This window comes from Sinocyclocheilus grahami, unplaced genomic scaffold, assembly GCF_001515645.1.
Source record: "Sinocyclocheilus grahami isolate Dianchi unplaced genomic scaffold, SAMN03320097.WGS_v1.1 scaffold58.1, whole genome shotgun sequence".
NCBI classification, from domain to species: Eukaryota; Metazoa; Chordata; class Actinopteri; order Cypriniformes; family Cyprinidae; genus Sinocyclocheilus; species Sinocyclocheilus grahami.
In genome coordinates this window covers 3703557-3716303 of record NW_015505237.1, presented here as the reverse complement: position 1 = coordinate 3716303, position 12747 = coordinate 3703557, and the positions used below count along the sequence as shown (strand labels likewise).

Genomic DNA, 12747 nt, shown 5'->3' with positions numbered 1-12747 from the left:
ATATCAGTGTACTAGTAGTATGCTTGTAAGTGTACTATTTCAATACTCCTTGGGACTAAATTGGCCCACTTTCTAGTATATAAAAGTATATACTTTTAAGTATACTTTAAGTATAACAGTAGTAAACTTTAAGTACACAACTAGTTTACATCAAAATGTTTAGGTTGTACTGCAACTATACTAAAAGTGAACTTGTATGAATACTGATTGTTTACTAATTAAATACTTGTAGTAGCATTTTTAGTACACTTTGAAGTATAGTCTCAGTAAACTACTAGTTTAGTAGTTTTATACTGCAAGTATACTCGTAAGTTTTCTTTAAGTGAGCTTTACATCATACTTGAAGTATTCTAATATGTCCCTATTTAGGTATTAATTTGTGTATATTTTGTTACATGAATATCTGAACATAAAAAACATCAAAAGAACAGAGTATCTGCTTGTAAACAAAAAAAATGTATTCTAGCTGCATGCATTCTTTTTGTAAACGCTTGAATGTGGATCAGTTTCATAAATAAAGAGATAAACAACATTTTGAACAAAAGCTGAAAAAAGACTATGAATTGGATTCAGAATGATAATCAAAACGTAGATAAAGTCGATCAACACCCCACAGCTTGACAGTCAGTATTACCTCTTCATTGGTCGACATTACATCAACGTTACACAGTTTTGATGCTGTTTTATGTCTGATGATCGTGTTAGAATACATGTGGAAGCATCTGTTGTTTCGGTTTCTTCTTCACTTGTGTTTTTTGGAAATTCTGTACAGAAGATGTGTACTAGCGCCCCTACAGTATAACAATGAAAACACGGATTCTAGGAACACAAGTATAGCTCAAATATATTTAGACTTTTTCTAAGTATAAATCAAGTATACTTAAATGTCATTAAGTATATTTCTGAGAAGTGCATAAAAAGTAGACAAAGTATACTTTCCTATTTTTAGTTTAAAAGAAGTATACTAATAGCACACTTGAATAAACTTCTTTTTCATAAGTGTAGGCTTAAATTTGTGAATTAATTTCACTTGTGTAAGCATGTCATCTCAGGATATTTTCATGAACCGTACAAACTTTATTTCCCTCTATAGCATAGAGCCCTAAAGACGTCATTTTGCCTCACTGGACTTAAGATTTGCCCTTTAAAGGGATTTTTCTCACCTCTATTACGTAAATGAGACTTTGAGGGGAAATAATCGCCTCCTGAAAAACTCAAAAATAAAAATATAAGCCATGTTGTTGGTTTTTTTTTGTTTTTTATCTTGATTTGTTTAAATAAACCACAACATTGAAAATTAACCATGGTTTTACTACAAATAAAACCATGGTTACTATAGTTAAACCATCCATAGTTTAGCCATGGTATTTGTAGTAAAACTGTGTTTATACAAATGGTAATCAATGTGCCAAACAACCATGGTCACTACACTTTTACTATAGTAAAACCATGGTTAATTTGAGCGATATAGCTAAAAAAATTTATCAACGATACAGTGTTTCATATCGTTCGGTATCGATAATTATTGACATTTTTATAACCTTTTTTTAAAACGAAGAGCAATAGAAAAACATTAAATTTAACCATTGTATTTTTAAATTAACCCAAATTATTGAGACACAACAAATATTTTTTGTTTTAACAGTCAAACACAATTAAAAACTAAACAAATATCTAATTTCTAATGTTTTATATGCAGATTAAATGGGTTTTAAGGAAACTTTTGTCTCGTCTCCCGAGGCCACTGGATGAGTAAAATAATGCAGCACATTTAAAATGCAGCACAAGGAAATAAATGTTTATTTAAAAAAAAAAAACCTGCATTACGTCTAAATTAACTCATATAAAGCAAATATAATTTCGTAAATTGCATAAACAATTATAAACAAAACAGCATCATGTATTTATGCATTGCTTAATCCAAAGAGTCGAATCGCCCGTCACGCAGATTGCATTTAAAAACATAAGAGACGCAGTGAAAAGGAATAAACCTCCATAAATTCGTGACGTGTTTTCTAAAAGTTTAAACCGTTTTAACTTTGCATGGCTACATCTCTTGTGTGAGACACGAGTGCAGCAGTCATAATTTTGTCTGTCTAAAAATGCACTGAATATGTGTGAGTGGCTTGGTTTCGATTTTCACCTAATCAAGATCTTCTCCGAATTGAGCTTCTATATTTCTCTAATATTTTGAATGAATAACGCAGCAGCGGCGCATCTCGTGGGCTAGACCAGTGGTTCCCAACCCTGGTCCTGGAGGCACCCCAACACTGCACGTTTTGCTTAATCAAACACACCTGATTCAGGTCATCAGCTCATTAGTAGAGACTCCAAGACCTGAAATTGGTGTCAGAGAAAAGGATACATGCAAAATTTGCAGTGTTGGGGTGCCTCCAGGACATTCAAATGCAAATGTTTTTTAAATTCGACTAATATTCATTTGTTTTTATTCGCAATCTTCTCATCACAGGCAGACACAGCACTCATTTCAGCATGTGTTCGTGTTTGTGTGTACGGTCTTCATCACTCATGTAGCACGTGCCTATATCGTGCGCTAAATTGAAAAAATTTATATCGTTATCGAAGGTGTACCGTCGATAAATATCGATACTGTTTTATCCCCCAGGCCTAAGTTAGTGTATATCATGATTATATTATAAAACGGGTATCAAAATCAGTTCCTGGAGGGTCGCAGCCCTGCAGAGTTTATGGTACGTTCAAGTCATGCCGGATAGATCGTATTTATGAGTTGAACGCCACCACAAAGTCTTCGTTATGAGTGGGAAACTCAAATTTTCTTTAAGCCATGAGTTTCTGAGTTGGGGGCGTGTCCATGAGAAAACATGTCGGATGCAATGGACTCAGCCAAAGACTAGATATGCAGCATCTGTATTGACGGTAAATTTGTTGAAATTAATGAAATTAGTAATTTTTTGTAATGTAAAATAAAATTGGTTACATATACAAAATATTATATTATTGTATAATTACCATAGAACACATGATTCAGTTTACATCACCTTCATAAATTGAATAAAAACAGAAACAGGAAAAAACACAATGATGCACATTCTTTATTTTGTAGATGTAGAGTTTTTTTATTATTATTTTTTTTTTTTATATAAGCTGTGTCATTTAGAAGGCTGCGCCCTCTGGAGGTCGAATCCTCTGTAGGATGCATATACGAAGTGTCTTCAACCTAGAATTAAACGAGACAGCCTTCGTAGGACAGGCGGAAAAGGAAACTGGAAGTATCACGTTGCTATGCCAACACATTTAGAGCATCGTTGCGCTCTCTCACTACTTAAATTAAGGAAAATTATTTCTAAATTTGGAAAGTAATTTGAAAAAAAAATGCTTTTACTTGTTTTATTTTGTTCAATGTTTGCGGAGCTGCAGCGTATGTACAGCAGACATCTGTTAGAGGAAAAAAAAAAGGAGGATTTTAAAAACAAAGTTTATCCGTTTTTACCGAGGCAATTTAAGGTAAGTTGTAAACGCCACATCTGCGCTTGTGTGTACATCTGCCGGCGCTGGCATTTTTTCAAATTAACAACGGTTGTTCACGGCGACGCAAAGAATTGTGGGTTATCTGTAGTAGCGAAGGATACACCTCATGCATCCTCCGAATTCCTGTGAAAGAAGGTCGCATTCGAAGGTCGCATTGTGTCCTACATGCTTTTCTGAAATGAGACAGCCTCGATGACGTATGCAGCCTTTGAATGCGACCTCCGGAGGGCGCAGTCTTCTAAATGAGACGCAGCTATAGAAAAGTTAAATCGCCGTCTTGTTCCGACTAAAGTGACTTGAACGCACCTGACATCATTATTATGACTTGTCAACTCGTAAGTACGAACGTCCCTGGAGGACTTGAATGCAGCATTAGTTCCAACCCTGCTCCAACACACAAACCTGGATCAGGTGTGTTTAATTAGGGTTGGAGCTAAACTCTGCAGGGCTGTGGCCCTCCAGGAATTGAGTTTGACACCCCTGTTAAAACAAATATATTTAGCAAAGTTTATGGTTAAAGGAATCGTTTGTCCATAAATAAGGATGAGTAAATGATGGCACAATTCTCAGGTTAAAAAAAAACTGAAAATGTTTTATTTATACGGCAAACACAAAAAGAGATGTAGGGCATAATGTCCAGGCTGTTTTGAAGGGGACAAGGAAACCAATTTTGATGTTTAACAATGTGTGGCTCTTTCTTTGTTGGTGACAGGTATGTCGGAAGTTGGGAATTATTGAGGTGGATTACTTTGGGCTGCAGTTTTCTGGCAGTAAGGGAGAGAACCTGTGGCTGAACCTGAGGAACAGAATCTCCCAGCAGATGGACAATCTCACGCCCTGCAGACTACGGCTCAGAGTAAAGTTCTTCGTGGAGCCTCACCTTATTCTGCAGGAGCAGACGAGGTATGTACACGCGGAAAAAACACATGTATTACAACAACGTAATGGATATTGTTTGAGGAAGTTGTGACTGAGAACATTTCATCATCGTCTAGGAGTAGAGACATTTTTAAACTTCCGTACCAATACAGTAAGAAAAAAAAAATTCAGAAGAACAACAGGAAGAAAGGCAATGGTATGTGGGTGTATGCAGGTTTTGTGTGATATTAGTGGAAGTAAAGCCATTTCTCTTCCATTCACTGCGTTTAATGTGAATTCCACGCCCGACTTGAGCTATATCTCATTTTTAAGTGTGCCTGTGTTAAGATCGAACCACACAAAATCTAGGGCATGTAACATATTAAATATTCATTTAACAATGCTGGTTTTATGAGTGTTCTTTCAGCTTCACATCAGCTGAAGTCATGTGTGTTAGGTAGAGAGAGAGAGAGCACTTTGCACAGTAGCCTGTAAAAAAAATTTTTCTGTCAGTACAGTGGTTTGCCCTGTAGTAACCCTGCTCCCTGTGGGTTACTGTAGGTCATTGTGCTATGAGTGGCAGCAGGAAATGTGATCCCCTGCTCAAAAGCTCCTACCCACAGAGACTGAGCTGGCAGAGTCACCACCACCTCATGCCCTTTTATTCACTGTAACTGTGCAAAAAAAGTTGTTACTTTTTCTTTGTCTGAGACCAATGTGGAGCACAGCTTAAAGGACACAAGTTTACAAGTTAAACTCTAGTAGCAGCATATGTGGTATTCTTGACTGTTATTTTTATTAAAAAAATTACAGTAAAGTACAGTGATAGTACATGGGCAACTCAAATGTAAAAACTCCCACTGATTTGAAAGTATAAGCACTAGACCTAAGGGTACATTTAATCAAAAAATCAAAATTCTGTGATTTACTTACCCTCATGTCATTCCGAATCCGTATGAGTAGGGGTGCACTGATCAGGATTTTTGAGGCCGATCGCTGGTCACCGAAAGCAGTATCTGCCGATACCGATCTTTTAAAGCCTTCTTTTTATCATTTATAACTATTTATAGTGATACTCCAATCAGGATTTTTAGACATTTATTCAGGGCCTGAATTTCATTTTTGAAAATGGGGGGGGAATTTCCCTCTTAGGTGACTCTTGTGAGAGGGGAAGCAGCACGGACTGTACTTTCACACAGGAGTCTGCTACTGATCCGTGGCTGTTTACCACAAACACAACATTTATCCATTATTTTGATTTCAAATCCAAACATTGTCACTGAAAATGCTTTTTCAGCATTGCAGTTCTTTTTTTATTTTTTTTTTATAAACAGTACAGTAATACAATCTTTCATAGACGTGTTTAAACACAATCAATATAAGCAACACATTATTCAATGCTTTTTACTTTTGCATTTACTTCTAGATTTATATATTAAGTTGCTCAAGCAAGTGGCAAAACATTTAAACTACTTTTCTTACGTTATCACAAACTTACCATTGAAGAAATAATCAGCTCTACTGCCTTTCCTTTTGCATTGAAATCTTTATTACAAGCAATCCTGCCTCCACGAGTGCCATCTGTTATTGCCTTGTTTATCTAAAAGTGCTCTTTTCCTTTAAACCTAGCCAAAAAAGCCATATGCGTTGACTGTGAAACACAGTAGACTTTAATAATATGTATTTATGTAATTTTCTACATTTTCGTGTCAATCCATGTTCATATTTACTGCAAACAATGTGCTGTTACTTTAATTCTTCGCTTGCAGCGCAGCAAAAATAGACTCGGTGTGGAAACGATCTCTGCACTGCTGCAGACGCACCGCTACTGCAGTGTGAACGCTTTATTAATCTGTTAACATGAGCGCGGAAAAAATACACGCCACATACGCACTGCAAACAGAGTAATGTGAACCTGGCATTATGTGTGTGTGCTGCGAGTGTTCACAAGCGCACGGTCTCCAGGAGAGCGCGCAAGCGCTGAATGGTTAAACACTGGCAAGAATTACAAAGTAATGCAATTTATTGTATGTATACTTTATTGTATGTAACTTTATTGACTGTGACACTGCCTCGATTGTGCAAGTGACAATTCCTGTGTCAACTTGCAGCTCGCTTATAGACCGACGCGATGTGGTGATTTGAAACCATTTGCGTATTTTGATAGAGAAAGAGATCTGCCTTTTTAGAGACCGCCGATCAATCATCTCAATGTGATTATCGGCCGATAGTGATCGGTAGCCGATCAATCGGAGCCACCCCTATGTATGAGTTTGTTTTGTGGAAAACAAAACGAGATATTTTGAAGAATGTGATCATTGAGATTCTCAAAATATCATCTTCTGTGTTCAGCATAGAGAGTGTGACCGTTTTGAAACTATGAGTAAATAATGACAATTTTCATTTTTGGGTGAACTGTCCCTTTAAGAATTATGTGCAAAGTGTGACAAGACTAGTGTGATATAACTGCTTATCCGTGTTCATTTAGTTGTATGCTATTTTCTGCTCTTGCTATGACCATGCAATTTGTATCTTTTGTAAATAATCGGTGTTAACTAAAATAATTTGTTAATTGAAATTGTAAACATGTAAACATACAACATGTAAATATTACCTTTTGCAATGAACTGAACAAATTTAAAGCTACGTAGAAATGTAATATAAATATTAAAATTTAAATGTTAAATATTAAAATGTAACAATTACTCCAATTAAAAAAAATTTAATTGAGAATTCACTAATTTTAAATATATATTAAATATTACTGAAATTTCCTATAAGTGCTTTAAAAATCAGAGTTTCACTTTTTATCCCTCGAAGATGCAATGTTGTTTGCTTACTAGCAAGATTAGTTGGAGATCCTGTCAGATTAGTCTTGTGGCTTTGGAAATAGTGTATTTTAATGTTTATTGTGTTGGCCTGTGTACTTTTATTGTAAGTCCCAGACTGTAACAGTTAATTATTTCTGTGGTCAGGGACATTCTTCCATAAATTCTCTATGGTTTTCCATTCCATTTTTTTTCTTTTCTTTTCTGAACTAAAATTGAAGAAATTAAAGCTTTGGATGGGACTCTGCATTAACAATTCAAAAATGAAATTAAGCCATCAGTCTGAGGTTTTGAAGCACTCCAGCAGTCAACTTCCTCCCCAGAGATAATTTGACTGGGTAGTTACAATGCATTTCATGTAAATGAACTCTCTGTCAGGACGCTGGTTCACAAATGTTTGTCTCTGATAAAGAGAGGCACAGACAGGTGTTAACAAGATTTTTCTTCCCCTCTCTTTTTTTTTTTCTTTTTCACTCTTCTTGTGTGATGTTATAAGTAGTGTCACATGCTTATTTGTACTTCATTAACGGAACTTTGCAGTGAGTATGTACCTGCAGTGTACCACTTTCAACCTCACAGTGAACTCTCTGTACTCCTCCAGTATATGCTGTGTGCCGTTATTTGATAGGTGGCCCGTTTTGGAGCCCCGCGTTCTGTGCTCTCCAAGCTCGGCTGGGTCCTTTTCAATAAAATGAAATGGGATGACATGCCAGATCCCGCGGGCAGATTCTCTAGGCAGAGCGACTCTGGCAGGGCAGCATGGGCATCTATGCATGCTTCCGTTTCCTTGAGTGTCCTTTTGTAAGGATTTGTAACTTAAAAGCCACTTTTTTTTTTTTTTTTGTTTAGATGGTCTTCTGCTGGCCTGAGGGAGATTAGCGGGGGTTACTGACAGATGGTGGACGGAAAGATTGAGGGGTTTTGGGGGGAGGAAGAAACTTGGACTGGTAATTTGCTAAATTGCACGTGTTGCGCTTTACGCAAGGCTTCTTGATGCAAGGTGGAAGGACGTTGCACCCCCAGAGCCGCCACATGTAATTTCATTCAAGCTCTGTTAAGACACCCTGGACGGCCTTCCAAATGGGCACAAAAACAGCTTACAGTGTGTGAAGACTGACATGTTAGGAAAATCTGAGATGGCGGGGGTTGAGACTTTGTTTCTCTTGTCGACATCAGGATGAGAGCAACGCTTTGATCAGGCTGAGATTGAATATTTGGAAGAGAAAATGTGAGGCACACTGAATAACAATGAATGCAGTCATTGTGCCCTATATGTGGCAGGAGCTGGCAGTGTTCAAAATGGAACATTAGCATATTGCTTACTGCACAGTGTACACGGAATAATGCCTTTTTATAGAATGTGGGATGATTAAACATTCATATACTGTATATCTCAAACTGTAGTATGGTACTGTCATGTGACCTCATTGTAATCCCCCCCCCCCACACCACACACACACACACACACACAAACAAATGACATCCAGTTATTGTGGGAAAGAGTTTTGTGTAAGAACAGCCTTAGTCAGAAGAATGTTAACAAAGGAGTCCAGAAAAAGAAGAACCCTAACTTTTTAAAACTTAAGGCTCGTAAAGATTTTTAAAATGTTTTTCAAAGTCTCTCTTGCTCCGTTTAAAACAACTGTTTTCTACTCGAATTGGCTATTGTCAGATTTTATGTGGATTTTTTTTTGTTATAGATTTAGATGAAATATAGAATTTTAATATCTGCCATTTGAAAATAATTATCAACTTATCAGCCAGAAGTGTAATGTTCTTGAATTCCTCTAAAAACACAAAGTATAAAACACTCCCTTTTTGTCAAAGGAACCAGTACAAGAGTAATAGACTAAATGGAGAAATTGACGCCCATAGCAGAATATAAATGGCTGCCTGGCATTTCTGAGTGTAATGCAGGCTGCTGTCGCATGAAAACCGTCCTTTGTTAACTTTTTGGCACTGTTGTAGATTTGTGTGTGCGCACATGCATGCATGATGCGACCCAGCCTCCAGCTACTAGGGTCATGTTCCCTAACCTTGTTTGTGCAATGACCTCTGCCCTACTTCGACACTGCACTCCACTGCTCAACGCATTGACTGGCAGTGAGCTCTGGCATGTATTCACCACACGCTCCTACAAATGCAGCCTGAAATCCCATGGTTTTCCCCACAGAGAATTTTTAAGTGGAATTGTATGTGCGCAAGAACTCGGCCATTCTCTCTCATCATTTTGTGTCTGGTACTTCTGATGTTATCTTACGGCGCTTTTTCACTGCTCGGTACGGTTCACTTTTGGGGGGTTTTCCACTGGGTACATCTTGCATCCATAATGGGATCGAACATCCCTGTAAAACCATTACAGTGGTCCGAAGTGCTGGTTTATGACTGAAAGTGAGCTCATGAGCACACATGCACATTACAAACTGGCGCAAGAGGGGTTGATTCGAACTTTGCTGGAAGTTACAAAAAAGTACTTTGACAGAACTATGTTTCATTGACTATATAGAGTTGGTAATTCCGTGGTAAGGTTCTGGAAACAAGGACTCTGTGATGTCATTTTAAAGGGGTCATCGGATGCCCATTTTCCACAAGTTGATATGATTCTTTAGGGTCTTAATGAAAAGTCAATAACATACTTTGGTTAAAATTTCTCAATGGTAGTGTAAGAAACACCCTTTTCAAAATCGGCTCTGTTTTCAGCAGGTCATTTTAGTCCATGTTCCTTTAAATGCTAACGAGCTCTGCTCAACCCGTCCCTCTCTTCCGTGGGGTGACGAGCAAACCGTAAATGTCAGCCGTGAACCTTGCTAACTAGCACATTATTAGGAAAGGTGATTTTCAAAGATTCATAAACCCTTATACTTACTTCTGTAGATGAAGCTGGATCACAAATGATTCGCGCGAACAGACTCATTTAAGCAGATCGGGGATCGGCGCATTCCCTTCAAAAACAAAAGTAACGTTAATCCTCTGCGTCTTCAGCGGCTGGTAAATAATGACTGCTATGTTCATTATTACATCCAACAACAAAACACCTCAATCGCTTAATCGGAGACATTCTTGTCTTCCCCTGCACTGGAGTTGACACAATGGTGGACAGCTCACAGCTCACTCATGGCGGGTCTAAGGTAAGACGGCCTTGTCAATCAACTATCGTTTAGCGGCCTGTGCAGAACTACGTCATTCTGACCGGAATCTCAGAACAGCCTGATTTGAGAAAGGGGATTTTAAAATAGGGATTTAAAAAAAAAAAAGAAACACTGGGTGGATTTTTTATCATTATAGGGTGGATGTGTACACACTTCCAACACACATTTATGTTCAAACAACATGTAAAGTGAATTTTGCATCCGATGACCACTTTAACTAAACTGTTTTTTTTTTGGTTTATTTATATGATATTACTATGGAAGTTTTTGGTCAAGTCAAGGGTTTTTATGAATATGATAAATGTACTTTCTGCCTTGGCCCATAACAAAAAGCTAAATTCAGTGTACCTTGACAGATTCTGGAGTCGGAAATGTTAGAATGAGAAAGGGCCATGCACCGACCCCTGCTGCATCTCGGCTCCAGATCAGGACTAGAACTCTGCTTGGGCTTTCACACTTTCTCTACTTCCTTGCTTTCTCTGTCTGTACTGTTATGCAAGATGCACTAAACTGTGCACAGGCCCCTGAATGCAGAAGAGCTGCTTATATAAGCCCCAGAGCGAGCCGAATGGAACAGCGTTTGCTTCTGTAGTCCATTATTATGACAGTTCCTCATGTTCATTAGTATAAGTGCATCTTCCAAAAATAGATCCTTATACTTCCTCAGTGGAGAGTGCTGGTGCATAATTGCCAGATATAAGAACTATTTACTAGTACAGCAAAAGGGATTTGGCACAAATTATTGTGTTTCCAGTGCTTGGACATCTATGATTTCTGTTTTAATTATGGGCTGGGGAAAATCCTCAAACGAGGCGCAGTTTAAAGGTAACCACCGGTCTTGAGGGCCTAATCCTGCTTACAGAATTACTGGATCCTTTGAGGATCAGAGCCGCCCCACCTCTTCTCCCAACCACAAACACGCATATGTTGAATCAACGCCACCCCCAAAAAAGCATCTTAATCTGCCCTGCTATATTTTCGGTATGCATAATCAGATGTGATGCTCACACTCACGTCAAGCCAAGTGTTTGCTGACATGTTTTTATGTCTCTTTCTGGCAACGTCACGTCCTATCTCAGATTCAGACAAATTCAGCTTCATGTGACAAGAGTAAACAAAATTCTCCCCCAAAGGCATTACAAACTAGCAAAAGCTCTGACGAAGTTTTTATTTATTTATTTATTTTTATTGACGTGTGTGCGTGCTGCTGTTGCAAATCCTTGCATTTTTCATCTATATTCATGCAAATCACCATTAAAATCAATATTTGCCAGTGTTTACTGCATAAAGTGAAATGTGAAGATGCCTTAATGCCACCTTGCTGAACCTCATTAAACCATACTAGAGGCCACTTTTGGCTGAAAAGTGATTGGTTTGACTATGTACACTAACGTTTTTGTTATGAGGGGAGAATTAAGGTCATTAGTGAATAGTCAGCACTCCACAACGGTGGCATGCTCATGATTAGGCTCCAGCTAGTCTTTATGGCATGCTGTGCGTTAGGGCTGTGTATTGGCAAGAAACTGGCGATATGATATGCATCACGATACAAGGGTTACGATGCGATACACTGCGATACTGTAAACAAGGCGATTATATTGAGATTTCTTCTTTTAGGAATAGGATATAATTTTAGGAAAGCTGTCATTAAGAACACTACCATATGCAAAGTGCTTGCAGGATTCTTTAGTTAAATTAAATGTGTAAAATATAAGCTTGTACAAACAGACCATATATGTTTAGACCCTGCTTTAAAGGTTCACAGTTTAAGTTTACAGTTGTAATGTACAATGTCATCACAATTTGATCTGGGCCCATATTCACAAAACATCTTAAGGCTAAAAGTACCTCATAAATCACAGAATTAGGAGAAAATCTTAAAAATAATGGGCGTGTCAGTCCTAAATTTAGTACTCTCACATTTTTGTTCTAAGAGTATTTCACAAAGCGTTTTAGCTCTAAAATTAGCTCCTAAATCTGTGAAACGTTAGGAGTAGTGAAGAGGACTCCTAAGTCACTAAGACCAAATCTGAACTATCCTAAAATGGCTGTTGCCAGCAATCTACCTCGGAATATAAACATTTTAGAAACATTTGACGATAATGAGCTTTTAAAAAGGTATCCGCTTTGGTTTGGAGGTTTTCCCCAACTCCAAATTTTTGATTAGATCCTTAATATATAACTGTTCTTGCGTCCAATTTGGTTTTCTTTTATGTTTGCATGTCTTACTATCAGCCATGATTATTCTACTCCGCTAATTAAAAGGCTGTTTATATGCATATTACCAAAATTGTATTAGTTGCTTAGTCGCAGAAAAAAAAAATATTCCACAAGAAGTGGCGCAATCACGCAGTCCGTGACGGACAAATCGTTAACGGCTGGTCTTTGTGGTAATACAGTAC

At 37.7% G+C, this 12747-nt stretch overlaps 1 protein-coding gene across 1 annotated transcript in view; it reads left to right on the top strand.

The window, feature by feature from the left end:
- Positions 1-12747, top strand: part of mylipa (myosin regulatory light chain interacting protein a) — a 31208-nt gene that overhangs the window by 2264 nt on the left and 16197 nt on the right. Inside the window, exon 2 of the mRNA XM_016270892.1 lies at positions 4223-4413. Within this exon, the coding sequence (XP_016126378.1) occupies positions 4223-4413 (191 nt within the window). The remainder of the gene's footprint in view (positions 1-4222; positions 4414-12747) is intronic.